This window comes from Montipora foliosa, chromosome 5 (assembly GCF_036669935.1).
Source record: "Montipora foliosa isolate CH-2021 chromosome 5, ASM3666993v2, whole genome shotgun sequence".
Taxonomy (NCBI): Eukaryota; Metazoa; Cnidaria; class Anthozoa; order Scleractinia; family Acroporidae; genus Montipora; species Montipora foliosa.
The window spans coordinates 25,207,694-25,224,767 of NC_090873.1; the positions used below are offsets into that span (position 1 = coordinate 25,207,694).

Sequence of the window (17,074 nt, forward strand, 5' to 3'; positions counted from 1 at the left end):
TTTTGTCGAGTTTTAAAAACTCAAAAAAACTTATGAATTTGCTCCTGCATTTTGTGATTACTCACTTGTAGCCTGTGTCACAGAGGCGTGAAATCGCGAGAACACTCACACACATCACGTCCCACTTACAGGAAAAAAAAAGGCAAATTTGCAAAGCTTCGAACCCGAGGCATAATATTATGGAATTTTTTTGATACGACAATTGAATTCTTATCTCCAAAGCAAACACCCGTGTTTACTTTTTTTACACATATATGTTTTTAAAGTTGAAGATATACCAGGTCGCTGATGATCGGATGATAAAATAAACTGAGCCAGTATGAACCATAATCTCGTTGAAAATGTCGGGATTTAATGACTCAGAATAAAATGGAACAGAAAATTTAATTCTGTTAACTTCTTCAGGCATTCCTTACCAGAGGTTTTCAGTGCCATTTAGAATCAGTATTGCGGTGACGAACTGAACTAGTTGCTGGCAAGTATATGTAAAAAATCGAGGCCTCTCGTTTCCAGCCATTTCACCGAGTGGAAAAAAGAAACTTCCTATTTAACATTAAGAAATCTCTAAGTTCTTTCCCTAATGGATTGCCCACGAGCAAAGTTCACCTGTTCAGCTTCTTTTGTTAAAGCGAAGCCGAAGTTCTTCTCCATTTCATAGAGTGGCCACTATTTTTAAATAGGAAAGACTATAGCTCGTGATGTGACAGATCGTACTTCATTTATTCCACTTTATCTCTGAAAATCGAAGTTACCAGAGGTTTTCTGTGCCATTTAGATTTTATTGCGGTGATGAACTGGAGTTGCTGGCAAGTATTTCTAAAAAATCCATGCCTCTTGTTCCCAGCGGGAAGAAGAGACATTGAGTCGATGTCTGACTCATCCCACGAAAAGCCATTAACGCTTAGGGAAGACCGATATTCAACTCGCCTTCGGCGAATAATTGTTAAATATTTAACAAGTCACTTCTAATTACAATATTATCCCTGGTGTTAATTTAAGGCGTAAAAACGAGAATTCAAATGTCGAATGAAACACGACGCGGCAAACGCCAATATATACTGATAAATGTCAAGGGAAGGCGAACTAGTGATCCGTTTAATAGGCCTTATCACGGGAACTTGCCCAGCGAAATCTTAAATTTCCTTTACATTTGTCTGTAATTTTTTCCCACAGACACATGTCTGAATGAGCGTAAATAATCAACCAATTGTATGACAAAATTTCAAATTTCGCTGCCCAAATTCTAGAACACGTAGAACCTTCAAATTTTGCCAGTAAAATCCTTTGGTTAGCAACTAAATTTTACCATTTCACAGATGTTTCTACATTCAAGGTTTTCTCAAGTTATTTTAACGCAGATTCCCATAGAAACACTGTTATTTCGGACATGTTTGCCTACCCGTCAAGATGGCTTCCAGAACCGTAATAAGGCCTATTTGCTATCGGCAATACAGAGCCGTAGCAGGCCCGGAAAAACTGAGGGGTGCAAAGATCTTAAGCAACTTGTATTTTGAAATTCGGGGAGACGCATTGGACGGGTGAAAGCCCGTTCTTTGCAGGGGCGGGCCTGGGGCCATGGGTGTGTGAATCACCGCCCCCCACCTCTCGAAAATATTTGAAAACAAAACACCAGAAAGGGCATTTCCCAGCATTTTTGGCCTTTAAATTGTAATTTTATGATAGATGAAAGCAAAAGCACACTGCATCTCACTGATCCAAGAGGTTTAGTTAAGTAATTATATTTAATCACAAAACATGATTATCTATTTCCACGGATTCCTTATTAAACGCAACTACACTATCCCTGGTATTTCCAATAAAAATCTAAAAATCATCGACTGTCTTGTTTAACGAAAGCAAAACACTTGTACAGAGTCAATTCATTAGTATTTCCAACACTGCCTCAGCAAAAATTGTAAAACAAAACAACGGTTGTGTCTAAACTAGAAGACAAGTTTCATGTGTAAGAGTCATATTTTTAGTCACTATGTTGAGGTTTAATTTTGTTTTTGGTTTGGATATTTTCCAATCTCGTACCCAGAGTCCTCGTCAGCGGGTGAGCGCCCAGAGAGACTCTGGGATCATGGATATAAATAATTTTTTTGATTGGTCGCTAGCATAACAATGGCAGTCCGACAGGAAGTCGGTAAGTAAGTCGGAAACCGCAGAATTTAGAGGGAGATTTTAAATGTAAAACTAGTTTCAGTGCTGTTTGTTTTTTCTATCTCAGAAATATATAAATCCCAAAAATAATGAAACGACGGGGTTTGAATTGTCTTTTTTCCTACGCTGCCAAAAACTGTTGCAAAAGTACCGAGGGAAAACTTTACATCAGTCTTTTTGGAGAGAAATCCGTAAAAGAAGGTCTTGTCGAAGTCATTCAGAATTACGGAAACATAAAATTGTAGTAGAAGAGGACATTGGCGTCGCCTCCACACAAATTTGTTGATCATGTTGCTTGCACCATGGTATTCTGCACGATGGAATGCACGCTGAAACACTAAAAATACATTTATCGAAAGCGTCATAATTAGTTTTATCTTCACTCGCTTTTACAGCAAGCCTATGGTATGGAACGCCAACACTGTCTTATGTGAACCTCTTTCATTATATGCGGTGCATTTTACGTTACATGCGGTGCACCTTACATTATATGCGGTGCCTTTCACATTATACGCAGTGCTTTTCTTATTATATGCGGTACTTTTGTCATTATATGTGGTACTTTTGTAATGATATGCAGTGCTTTCGTCATTATATGCGGTGCTTTCGTTGTTCTATTTGGTGGTTGTGTATATGAAGTAGTTTTTACATTATATGCGGTGCTTTCGTCGTTCTATGTGGTGGTTGTGTCATTATATGAAGTAGTTTTTACATTATATGCGGTGCTTTGTTTGTCATCATTATATGAGGTGCTTTTGTCGTTATATGCGGTGCGTTCTTCATTATGAGGTGATGATTCCCCGGGGTCTGGGTAGGAGCTTGTGAAAAATCCACAATGCCATGGGCACCGATATCGAGGATCCGCCATTTTGTTTCCGTTCTTGCTTCTGTCGTGTTCTCTTGGAGACCTCGAAATTGACATAGTCTTAAAGAGACTGAAACTCGAAGATCTGACTGAGAAATTTCAAACTGAACACATTACTCCGGACATTGTTTGCAAGTTGTCGGTACACGAAATGGAAATGTTAGGAATAAATACTCGCAGTGATATGATGTCTTTGCGTATAGAATGCACCAAATTTGGGGGAGAAGCACCGAAGAAACTCGAGGGAACGTGTGGTGCCCCCATTTTCTTTATTCCACAGTCTGTGCTTGGTGATTTGCTACAAGAGGGATTTACAATCAAGGAAATATCTTCGATCCTTGCTGTATCGTAGAGTACGGTTTACCGGAGGATGAGGCAATACGGATTGAGCAAGTTCGAGTTCACTGCATCAGGGTTGGTAACGTTACCTTACATATAGGGGTGAGTTGGAACACGATACATGCAGTCATTCACTAGCCGTCACGCAACAAAAAATCATAGGTCACTGTTTCGTAGCGAAACTCAGAGGTTTTCATAATTGTAATCTACGCAGTGGAAGGGTTTTTCTTGCAAAAACATGAAGGAAAACTGAAAGATGTCTTTCCGTGAAACCGTCTTGGTTTTGTTAATGTAAGGTTACCCAACATGTTTACATATAGGGGCGCGTTACATATGATATAGGGGGAAATTAGCAGTTGAAATAGTTTTCGTGCACCTGTCTTGAGCAGAAAGCAACTCAACTACTCAAGGAACGCCAATTTTTTCCAATTTGTTTACGAATGAATCCTGCAGGAATTGTAGGCCAATGAGGTAACTCGATTCCTTTCGTAGCGTATATATCACATGATAAATCATTAAAAACATGGGTGGAGGATGTTACTTTTGAAACCCCTCATTTTTATTTCTTATTTTCTCAGGTATTTTCCAGTGATCATTAATAGTATCTTGAAGGGTAAACGTGCTTCTATACTACATTTTCCCTAGGAATTTGAAGTTTCATGCTCATCGATAGCTATTAGAGGTCCTATTACATTTTCCGCGAGGGAGTTTAGAAAACTGTAGAGCACACGTTTTTAGTCAACGCCCTAGTTTTATTCACGTACGCATCATTATAAAATTGCGAACTCATAGAGTATGTTCAGCTATTACTGTTCAGCTTTCGCGCCCCTATATGTAAACATGTTAGGTAACCTTGTAAACATTAACAAAACCAAGACGGTTTCAAGGAAGACATCAAAGATAGTTCTGTGCTATTAATACGTATCTGAGTTGTTTTCTGCCCAAAACAGGCCCATGTAAACTATTTCAACTGCCAATTTACCCCTACACATAACGCTCCGCTATATGTGAATGTCTTGGGTAAGCTTGCAAACATAACCTGAGGCGGTTTCACGAAAAAAAGTAAATAAATAAATAAAGACACCCTCGTTCCCAGGGTCTCTCTTCTCTGCCTCCATTGTCGTTGAGAGAAGACCCTGGTTCACGCTGGTCACGTGGCACTCGTCGACAAACATTTTTCCACTAGGGTAGTGTTTTCGTTATATTTTGATCCCGCAACCGCACCTGGGCGAAAAAAATATTCGTTTAACAAGGCATTTCTAAAATAAAAAGGTCAAAAGAGCTGATGTTATATTCCCACAGGATATGAATTCCCACAAAAGCGGTCAAACTAAAAGCAAGAGCTTTTGTGATCGACAAGACGACTTCAATGTCGAGCGGCGATTGACGTTCGCTTTAAAAAAATTAATTTCGTTAGTAGCCAAAGTTGCTTCTTCAGAACAAACACTAACATAAAAGAATACACCAAACACTAGGTTTGCTTGATAAAAATGTCTCTTTTATTTTACTGCGACTAAAAATATACACGCTATTAAAGCGCGGTGCAGTTGTAAAAAAAATCTTAACGACATCGACAATTTACACGAAGTTGTTGAAATATAAATATCATAAGTCAAACTGTCAACTCGCTGTACAAGATTGCGACCTTAGCAATCACGTTGTTTGACTTTCGAAAGAAAAACGAAAATCAAATAACAAAATGAAATACCTGCACATGCTAATACAGTTTGATTTGATGGATTTGAGGTCGATATGTGACTCGAGAACTTAAATAACAACACATCGGCTGATCACTGAACATGTTTGTTTTCCATGGATAACCGTTTCGCTTGCTTTCTTGCACGACAAAATCTTCTTTCCTTTAAAATTGTCGCAAACTATTAGCATTCTTCGTTGATCCGGACCTTCACACAGATGAAAACTTGAATAACGTGAGGATATTTTCTGTGGCGTCTGATGGATTTGACCACAACTTTTTTTCTTTCACATCGGGTTCCATATGTGTAGTACATAAAATACTGCTGTCAAACGTTTTGTCAATGGTTATCTCGCCACAAAATCAATTGCGTGCTGATTCCCTTCTTTGCATTGTCAACAAAGCCTACATTGCCACCCATCCCCTAACACACATTTCGCCAACCTCCCAGATTCTGGCAGACACGTGACCAGCGTGAACCAGGGTCTTCTCTCAACGACAATGGAGGCAGAGAAGAGAGACCCTGGGAACGAGGTTGAAATAAAGACAGTTCCGTGATTTTAAGACGAATTTGATTTGCTCTCTGTCTATCTTCACTCTGCATTATCCCAATCTTTGAGGTTTCTTTCATGCACGAAAAACCCATCTACTGCGTAGATTACAATTATGAAAACCTCTGAGTTTCGCTACGAAACGGTGACCTATGATTTTTTGTTGCGTGACGGTTAGTGAATGACTGCATGTATCGTGTTCCAACTCACCCCTATATGTAAGGTAACGTTACCAACCCTGATGAAGTGAACTCGAACTTGCTCAATCCGTATTGCCTCATCCTCCGGTAAACCGTACTCTCCGATACAGCAAGGATCGAAGATATTTCCTTGATTGTAAATCCCTCTTGTAGCAAATCACCAAGCACAGACTGTGGAATAAAGAAAATGGGGGCACCACACGTTCCCTCGAGTTTCTTCGGTGCTTCTCCCCCAAATTTGGTGCATTCTATACGCAAAGACATCATATCACTGCGAGTATTTATTCCTAACATTTCCATTTCGTGTACCGACAACTTGCAAACAATGTCCGGAGTAATGTGTTCAGTTTGAAATTTCTCAGTCAGATCTTCGAGTTTCAGTCTCTTTAAGACTGTGTCCATTTCGAGGTCTCAAAGAGAACACGACAGAAGCAAGAACGGAAACAAAATGGCGGATCCTCGATATCGGTGCCCATGGCATTGTGGATTTTTCACAAGCTCCTACCCAGACCCCGGGGAATCATCACCTCATAATGAAGAACGCACCGCATATAACGACAAAAGCACCTTATATAATGATGACAAACAAAGCACCGCATATAATGTAAAAACTACTTCATATAATGACACAACCACCACATAGAACGACGAAAGCACCGCATATAAAGACGAAAGCACTGCATATAATGACGAAAGCACCGCATATAATGACAAAAGCACCGCCTATAATGACGAAAGCACTGCATATCATTACAAAAGTACCACATATAATGACAAAAGTACCGCATATAATAAGAAAAGCACTGCGTATAATGTGAAAGGCACCGCATATAATGTAAGATGCACCGCATATAACGTAAAATGCACCGCATATAATGAAAGAGGTTCACATAAGACAGTGTTGGCGTTCCATACCAATCGAGTCGAGCTAAACTAAGAATAAAGCCAGGATCCGAGCCAGGATTCGAGACCGAGACCTAACCTAACCTAACCTAACCGAGACCTACCCTAACCCTAGCTAGACCTAACTAGACTAGAACCAACCTTAATAGACCTAACCTAACCGATTCGAGACCTAACCTAACCGAGAGATTGGAGAATAAATAGCGGAGAAAGCACATCTTAGATCGAATCCTGGCTGGAATTTTGGCTCCGATCCTAGCTCGAATCCTGGCTCGGATCCTAGCTCGAAGTTTAGGTATCCTCAATGGAGTCGTTTCTCCAATTTCTTTTATGGTGAGTAAGGCCAAAGTTTTGTTTCTCGAACACTTTAAACACGCTATTTTTACTGTCAGTACTGTTTTCTCTTTTCAGTTTCCGTTTAAACTCACGCATGCACAATAAGAACGGAACCCACGTTTTCTGGGAAAATGGAGCCCATTATCCCAGAGTCTCTCCGGGCGCTCACCCGCTGACCAAAAGGCCCGAGGACTCTGGGTACAAGATTGGGTTTTTCCAAACCAGACATCTTTTCCTCCTTTCTACTTACCTAAACCCTTTCTCCATACCTCCATTCTTCCCCACCCTCGGATACCACCTATGCCCGTTTCATATTCTTCAAGACGCTAACCTGCGATCAGGCTCTATTTTAGTTTCGCGTGGTACGTAATGTGGTGTTGGCGAAACGAAAATTAGAGCCTGACCAAATTCCTCTTAGAAATTCCTTCCGCCCACTTTTTTTGATTGATTGACATGTCCTTCATCGGCCAATCAAATTTACTACCATTACACCAATACACGAGTGGACGGCAGATTCACGCTATTTTGTTTTGACCAGAGTTAATTACCGTGGGAGGAATATTATAAACGAATTCGAAAGTTACCGTTGGCTTTAATTTGAGAAAAACACATTTAAAGCATAAGGAATGTTTTCGACGACTATATTGCGGCAAAGGCCGGTGTAATTCTCCCTCCGAAATTCACTGAATAAGCAATCTTTTAACCTTGACATCTTAATTTGTAATTGAGATAACCTAGCATTTTGTCGTTGGACGGTTTGGCAATAGATTTAAAAAAAAAAAAGAGAAATACATTATTCCTTTAACGTGTTTACCCATGAAGGTTTCTTTGGTGATTTTTCTGGGTAATATCTTCAGTTGCAGGGTATTTCTAAAATTGAGCGCAGTAAAATCATGATAAGTTTGGCTGTTAATTTTTTGATGGAGTACGAACAGTAAGGTGGACTCGCAAAGTTTCTTTTATTGTTGTACAATTGATCTCTCTGGAAACAGGCCATTTTAGTTTCTGGAGTGCGAGCTTTAAGTTAAATCAAATGGAAATATTATGAAGTGTGCAAACAAACCGTGTCATGTACAGTAAATAAATAAAGGCGTTTGATACACAGATATTCAAAACATGCATTCGTGTAACTTGCGATTTAATCAGCATCTCCTCCTGTTGATATATATGTCCCTTGTCTCATCCTGGAAACCAATATGCATCGGCTTTCATTGCCATTTGAAAGAACCACCTATTTAGCTTTCAAAACATCCGGGAAGTTTGTGCCAAAGTACTTTCAACCCCATGGCCACAAAGCTCCACAACGGAATCGCCAATTTCACTCGTTCCAGAGATTCAAACCCGATTCTGGACAAGTTATGAGATGTTTCAGATGGCATATCTCCATGATACAAATAAAATCAAGTTGCACCGTCCACGGCATTGTAAGAAAAAAACGGAGCAAATTTTTTCGTACACTTATGGCGGATTAGCCTCGAGAACTTCGCGAGCGCTCCGCGCAATCACAGTGGCATTTTCACTTCCGGCGTTTCAACAGCCAATCAGATTACGAGTTTGGTCGGCCAAAATTTGGCCGACCGTCCGGAATTCTTGAGGGATTTTTGGTCAGGCCCAATTTTAGCGAGCGACGACATAAGAGAACATATGGGCGAAGCTAAAAATGGGCCTGATCGCAGGTTATCAAGACGCACACATATTTGTCAAAACCTCTCTGTATACTCACCAGAACTTGGTCTTGAGCTCCCTACCTCTGAATCTGCTGCCTCTACCTTAATCCACTTAAGGACGTTCGCGCGAAAATTTTTCAACATTGATTTTTTTCTGAAACTTTTACCACTGTAAGATGATGAGTTAGTTGTGTCAGAAATGTAAAAAAAATGGGGGTCACCGACTTCGTTTTGGAGAGAACATGCACGGAAAAACACCCAAAATGTGACAAAATCGGGCTTCGTTAGCCAGTGTCTCTAAACCCAAATATATTGCAATTAAATCTTTGAAGTGAAATCTTCTCTGCCAAATATTGTTTAAGTGGACTTACTAAGTGAATTTAGTCAACTGGTGAGGTTCCTTAAAGATCAAGTTCGCATTTAGCGACCACAGTTTCACTCGCCTTGCAGCCGCAAGATGGCAAGATTTGATGTCCCGTGAGCAGAAATCGTGGAATTTTTTTAACTTCCCACATTGATTTTTTGTTCATTTTTGGACAACGTGGAGATAATTGTAAATAAAATCCGTTTCTGGAAAGAAAAATAGGGGTCAGCGAACGTCCAAGACCGTTAAATCCAGGCAAAGCTATGGCAATGGCCTTTTGCCCTATCATTTCTCATTTTATTACTTAGCGCGCGCGCTCGTGTATGACGTGGCGTGTGCATTTGCGTGCTCAGTAAGGATGCGCAGAAACAATTGGCGCCAACGTCCTTAACCACGCAAGCAATAGACCTTTTCGGCTTGTACATTTAGTTTTCCCAATACAGATCATGTGATAATACTCGGGAGGTTTGGTCTTTTGTTTTGTTCGTTAAAATAAGGGCATGCAAGCATGAATATGCCTGCATGCACTCTTTTAATGAACAAAACAAAGGACCAAGCCTCCTGAGTATTATCCCATGATCTGTATTGGGAAAACAAAATGTACAAGCCGAAAAGGTCTATTGATGCAAATTCCCGAGAATAATTTATAAAAGAATATTTCATCACTCACCCCAGGCCACTCTCCGTCCAAACTTTGTTTTATTCAGACAATGTGCAATACAACACCAGAGCCCGGCATATGGCAGAGTCACGCAAACGCAATTGCGTACATGAAATAAATTTCTATATAGAGAAATAGAGAAATTTAAAGGCCACCGAAAGACAAAAGACTCACAAAATAAATTATTTAGAACATTTCTTGAAAGAAAACACAGAGGAGCAACTCTGCTTTTATCGAAACAAAGATCGATCTAAGCCAAAACAATTAACAAAATGGAACAACATGATAACTCGAAGGAGATGGGTTACAGGAACTATTCACAAGATGAAAACAAGAAAGTGGTTCCAAAACGGGAACTGTTTCAAGTTTTGTCCCAAGCATACACTCAGTCAAATTACAGGAAAGTGGCTTCAAGAAATTATGCAGAAATCAGCCAGAAAGTTGTCAACACATCAATTCTATGCACGGAAAATGCCCAACAACCAATTGCAATGGCAGCTCCAACAGTCCTCCGTCTCTCGATAGAGATCGAATGGATGGTAAAATACCTCCGTTGTACACCAACATGCCTTTAGGAAAATTAACTTCGATCGAAAACCATTATGCTCGAGTAGTAACCGAGTTTGGAGAAGTCCAAAGACTTATTTCTCCTACAACATGAAAACTGTGCAGTGCTACTAATCTTACTTTCGACTTTTTCGAAGACATTTCCTTTATATGCATCTTGTAAACAGGTCATTTTGCAAAATGAGTAATTTCCTTTCAAGATAAATTCTTGCTTATTAATTTAATATTGTAACAGTACAAATAAGACCATTGTTACGTTTCATTGTGATGCAGTTACTTTCGAGTTGTATACTGCTTTATTTAATTGAAAATCTGAGAGACCGATATTTATAAATCGTATATTATATAAGCTCTTTTGCCAATGGAATGATTAAAGAATATCACTGTTTTTTCATTATGAAAAGTAGTTCTATTTATGAGAGACAGAAAATGGTTTAGCTCTGACGAAGGGCTAACACTCGAAACGTCAGCTTTCAAATTTCTTTACAGTAATCAATTTACCATATCAACTCAGTTGATAAACCCTTTTCTTTATTCAATTTCCCCACTGACACTGCACCACAGCTTCTTTACAAACTAAACCCCTTTATCCTACATGTGAAAGAATGCTTTACTTCCACCAACCATGAGCCAATATTCTTAGCCCAAAAACCTAGACAGCGGTTGTTTTAGACTAAACACTGACAATAAGTGATCACTCCAATCAGATTATCACTAAAATGCGTGCCGATCCCTTACCTAGATTGCAGTGTGACACTTGCAAACTGCAGACTAACCGTAAATCGTAGTAAAAGGTAATTGTTTTAAAATGGTGCTCACACTTAAATACTGCTTCTCAGCGATATTTGAAATGGGTTCTTTATAGACTTAAACACTGTTTATCAGCGCGATTTGTAGGCAGCCTGCAGTTGTCATACACCTCCTGAAATGCTAACTGTTTCAAATAAGTGTGTAAACGTAACCCTACAACTCCAATACTACGTCTATGGAACGCCGAGGTCTATGTTATGTCTATGTAACGGCATTTCAACATATCAAGCTAGTTTTAGACGAGTTCTTAAAGTCTCTTTGACGCTATCTTTTAAACGGGTTTAACTTCTTTAGAACACTACCCATTTTAACATTAACATAATTGGATATCTTTCTGTAATTAATTTTACGGAGTATGTATTAGTAAACTAGAGAAATCATTTTAAGATTATTGTGATGAATTTTGGTCTCTGATGCTATAAAAGACAAAATTAATTACTTATGCGTGTGAGCAGTAATTTTTATTGTTAAGGGTTAAATTCTCAGTTTAGTGATTAGGGTTAAGCTCTCAGTTAGTTTGGGCTCCTGATAATGTTGAGGAAAGAGGGAGTACTGCCTAACTTTAACTTTAATGAGTTTCCGGTAGGAAAAAAAAATAGATGAATAACTACAGATTTAGTAAATATGTTAACCAGGGTCATAGCTAGAAAAAAATTATGACTGAGGTAATGTCCATGGTTAAATGATCTTCATAGATATTTTAGGTGTTTATGATGAGTACATTTTACAGACAACAACGGAATCATGGTTTAAAAAATGTCTGAGCTAGGCAAGTGCCTCGGTTTACCTCATACTGGCTAAGGGTCCTGTTAACTTTTTAACTTAAGGTTTTAAGATATGATTTGAATTGCAAGGGCAAGTACGATACAAGACAAGATCTTTTCCCCTAAAATGAAACATTTAAGAACAATTCGTGTTGCCTAGTCGTGTCAAATAGGAAATGTGCCACAACTACGAAAGCAGTTTGTTATTCCACATCATATGCGGGAGGAGTGTGCAAAGCGAGCCCTTGTGACCAGCAATATGATTGGTTGGTTTCTTTAATTTTCTCGTTCCCACGGTACACCTATTTTCACTCCAAAACGGCGATTCCTTCGGTCAGCACTGAATAAAAAATACTTCCAACCACTTCAGAAAGAAGTGCAGTTGAAGTGAGTCGAGACCACTGCTGATCTCGAAAAAGACTGGATCGAGCATCTATTGTTTCATGCAAAGCAGAACAAAATATCAAAAGGGAGAGGAAAGCAATGTTATAAAAACCACTTTCAAAGTTTTTGCCTCTTTATATCGAAGGAGGTTCCGCTTTTACCCATAACTTCACCGTGTATACGAAGCTTTAGCGCAAAATTGGCCAAGATGCACCGCTGGAGTGAAAACAATGGGTTGTTCGATCGATCCAGCCTCTTTTAGAGATCAGTAGACTTAACTGCTTATAAGAGCCCACAGTTCGCAGACAAGCCAGCGGTTATAGAAAGAGTGCTGGCTGACTTGAGGCTCTACTGAAATGTGTTTTGGGGTGCTTTGCTAAGGATGTAATGGTTAAGTAATTTGAGAGAATTTTGCATCCAGCCAAGCATGGTTTTCTTTTTATTTTGAAAACTGTTCTTTTTAAAGAAATAAACGATTCTGAAATATCCATAACATTTTCAAACAAGACGATTTCAAAAAATCAATGCTTAGCTATATTCTGTATTTGGGGGTGCCATATAAAAAAAAATAAATTTAAAGACCGCCGGAAATTTAGCTTTTTCTCAAACCGGAAGTCAGTTCGTTTACGCATGCGCAGTTGATCTGACAGTTCGTGCGGTGATTTTTGCTGGCTTTTTTTTCTTTTGCGTCATGTAGCAGCCAAACTGTGATACGCATGTATGGGAAAGTGAGAGGGTTTTCTGGACAGCTCACGATATGATGACGTCAGTCACCGGAAGTAACATTTCACTTCCTTAGCAACGCGCGAAAAATTCTTCTGTGGTCCCTTAGGTTTCCTAATAGCAAATAACCCAATCTCGTCCTCAGAGCTCTTCTCCTGACTGAGGGAGAGAAGAGCTCTGGGGAAACCTGAAACAAACTGTTTTCTCATTGCTTCTCGTGAAGAGCAATCAAAATCGTCTATGATTGGTGCATTCATGTTAGCACAAGAAGTGAGCAAGCGCTGTAAGGTTCAACTAGCCTATTTTTGGCTGTAAGAATCCTACGGCGCATGTGCTCCTACATAGAGTTTCCCAGAGCCTTGAGTCAATACGAGGCTCTGGTGACGAGAATGCCAATAACCAACGTACTTTTGTGCTTTACTGTTCAAAGAAGAAAAAACACCTCCACCTCATCTTCTTCAAAGGTTGAAGCTCCGGCAAGAAGAGTTAACCTGTTCTGAACTCCTGTTGGGACAATGTAGTTGCCACCAAAATTTGAGGATGAATTGGCCGAAAACCTATCAATTAGGAGGTCATCTTCTCCAAACGTAGGGCCGACATGTCCAACGTTATGTATCGCTTTGGAAGGATCTTTTACATTGCTTTTGAAGGGCGGCAGTCCTTCGGCGTTTCGTAGCGAGAAAATAAACGCTTTCTCTGTGGCACCGAATTTCCCATTACCGTTTCCTGGCGATTCTGAAAGAAGGAAAAATCATTCATTGTACTTCAAAATTGATCAAAGAGAAATGGCGTATTTAAACGAAAAATGATAGGGCGATCATATATTCACTCTTTAGTCACTTATGAACACTTTGACTCCCAACAGTGATAATTATGTAAACTCTTCTCACAATTTCAAACACCGTCCGGTGAACAAGTATTGAGAATGAAGATCATTATCAGTTGAGGGATATTATTTTGAGATAACACCATATTCCTCTGCCTAGAATCAAACTGACCTATTTTCAGACCGATTTCAACTGTAACACGATTGGCTTAATAAATCGAGAAAGGCTTTGTTGATGGTTAATTATGAAGAAGAAGAAGAAGAAGAAGAGGAAGAAGAAGCTTCTTCTAAAAATATACCTAATTCAAGACTTGATTGAACAAACCTACCCTATTTCAGACCAAAATGTTCAAAATCCATACCCTATTTCAGACGAAGACGGATAAAAACCATACCCTTTGGGGCCGCACATACCTATATAGCCCATATAAGGGAGTACCCGCCGGGTGGAGGGGGGGGGGGGGGGGGAAGGTACTTGTTGTAACTTGTATTTCTGACCAAAGCAAAGAAGATCACGATAAGGGGACACGTCATGACTTTTAGTAGATGCCCTTGCATATTACTTGTAACGAATTGGGCATGAAGGGTATTTTCAGCTATGGTCTCGAAAATACCGGTGCAGTACTGCATATATTTGACCTGCAAAAAGAATAAAGCGCACATGTTTGTCTGCCATTTATTACAATAGTCTCTTCACATCCACCCCCTTTGTCCCCCCTTTATGAATTTATTACCAACATACATCATGACAAGCCCCCAGACTGCTTGATAAATCAATTTTTGGAGCACCGGCACCGGTACTGCAGAGGTCATGGATTCAAAACCCGTTTAAGATTGAATTTTTTTAACGTTTTTTTTTCATTCCTGTCATTCGCACCGAAGGCGCGCGTGCAGTAGCATTGGTAACAATATGGTAACCCATCTGGGCGAGAAAATTTGGTTTTGGTACCGTAAGTTTCGAAAGAAGTTACAAATTTGCACAGAAAATTTATCTGATATGTTGTTGCTCTTCTGGCAGTGACTAACTTTAATGTTGAGAAGCGACGAAATCCTTTAAAATCGCGTATATGCAATAAAACAATTGCAAGAAATTTATCGCAGTAACGTGAAACCGTGATTTAAAGATAGCTGAACGTTGAATACCTACCCCAAGGGATATCTGTGAATCCTCCAAACACGAAATCGTTTTTCTTGACAATTGTAACCGTGTTGCTTTTTCCATCACAATTACTGTGAAACGTGTAATCAGAAGTTCCGTGGGTCGAGCTTCTGTAACAGAGTTCCCACCGGGAGTCATCTCCAATGACAGGCGACAGAAACATTGCAAGATGGCGCAGATAAAATCCATCACTGGATAATATCACTGAATTCATCATAGCTGGCAGGTAAATTGAAAAGCAACTAAGTTAGATGAGTAAATATTTGCAAGGATCATTAAATGAGATGATACAGCGCCGAGAGCCGTGTTTCAAAAAGCGTGCCATTCCCCAATCAATAGAGAGGATGAGTGGAGAGAACACATTCACCATACACGGTATACTTGCAATGATAATTTTTTTCAATAAAACTTTAACTGTGCTATCCTTCCAATCCTTCGCTCTTTCACCGGAAATGGTGCATTTATGTGCGTAAACGACGTTGTTGTATGTCTAACCTGTCGAAAGGACGTCATCAAAGTCAGTTTTGACGTCTTCTTATACTTAATTCGAAAATACAAGACTGAATTCGTTTAAAAACAGTTAGAAAAAGGACAAATAACAGCCAAAGCACAACAGCTTATGTTCGAATCGCCGCTCGCTGGCAACCCAGTTTTGGAGCCAAAGTTTGTTGACAAAAACGTTGCCACAAAATCTTTTAAACGGTTTTCTGGCCCTTTAATTGCGAATTGTTATAATACACTTTACACTTTAAATAAAGTGTAAAGTGTATTATAACAATTGACGTGACGTCGGATAGTACATTTTTTTCCGCTCGCTGAATTTTCATTGGTCAATTCAAATTTCAGTAGCTCTCGCCGTATGCACGGCACCGTGTATGGAAACCGTGGCATTCCCCCAATCTTTAGAGAGGATGAGTGGAGAGAAAACATTCGCCATACATAGGACTCTTCCAATGATAATTTCTTTCAATATAAATTCAGCTCGTGGTCATGATGCGCGGTTATTTTAAGGAAGATACCTGACTGGTCATTGATGGCTGCGCGACCAGAGCTCCCACGGTCATGTCCAGTGACTGAGTGAGATGATACGAGATTAGTAAAAGTAAAAGATGTTTACGAGCCAAGTGGCCCATGAGAGCCGGAGCTTATCCCCGTTTGTGTGGCATGAAGAGACTAGGAGTATTTTTTATTCCCCCCTAGATGGGATGCCAGTTCATCGCAGGGTTACCCCTAGCATTTCGCCGGTACCCATTTATACACCTGGGTGGAGAGAGGCACCGTGAGAGTAAAGTGTCTTGCCCAAGAACACAACACAATGTCCCGGGCCAGGACCCGAACCCCGACCCGCTCGATCCGGAGTCGAGAGATTAGACCACTCCAAAAGTAACTTTTACATTATGGCGCGAAGCTTAAAACAGATTTTTAAAAAACTGGATAAAAAAAGGGAGCATGGAGATGTGTTCTCTCTCCTCATCATCTCTTGGTCCTTGCTATTACTGGATTAGTTTTGCTGAGAAAAATTCCGGTCAGGTTTGCATTAGGGCCGATATTCAATTCCAAGGTTTATTACAACCATTTAGAAATCACTGGTGATCCTTGCAATCTGATTGGCTCTCAGCAATGCGATTTATTCCCAAATCCGTACTATTTTTTGCTCTAAATCGCACCATTTCCCCAGCTAATGAGAAAGGAACACTAAAACAAAACAACCAATCAGATTCCAAGGCTTCTTTAAGGTAACCAATCAAATTGCGGGAAAATGAACGACAAAGAAAACCATTGTGTGGCGAATTTTGCAACTTTTGTTCCCAACTGGATCAATAAAATCTTGGTACTGACTAAAATACTCTATTTTAGCGATTAAATAATTATTGTGTGATTTCTAAATGGATGTCATAAAGTAGTAATTGAACTTCGTGTCGTGCAATTTTGGTCTGAAATCATACTTGTGATTGTAAATCGAAATCGCGCTGCGCGCTCGTTCGATTTTGAAATCACACGTATGATTTCAGACCCAATTGCACTTCACTCAGTTCAGTTACCATTATTAATCATTAATGGATGAACTCATAGTACTTTATTACATGAAATTTTCG

The 17,074-nt window shown here is 39.6% G+C and overlaps 1 protein-coding gene across 1 annotated transcript in view; it reads right to left on the reverse strand.

The window, feature by feature from the left end:
* The window catches only part of LOC138003799 (uncharacterized), a 41,205-nt gene that overhangs the window by 16,289 nt on the left and 7,842 nt on the right, over positions 1–17,074 (reverse strand). Inside the window, exons 4-5 of the mRNA XM_068850040.1 lie at positions 14,967–15,197; positions 9,908–13,728 (exon numbers count right to left, since the gene is read on the reverse strand). Of these exons, the coding sequence (XP_068706141.1) occupies positions 13,418–13,728; positions 14,967–15,197 (542 nt within the window). The 3' untranslated portion in view covers positions 9,908–13,417. Of the gene's footprint in view, positions 13,729–14,966; positions 15,198–17,074 lie in introns of the transcript that reaches the window.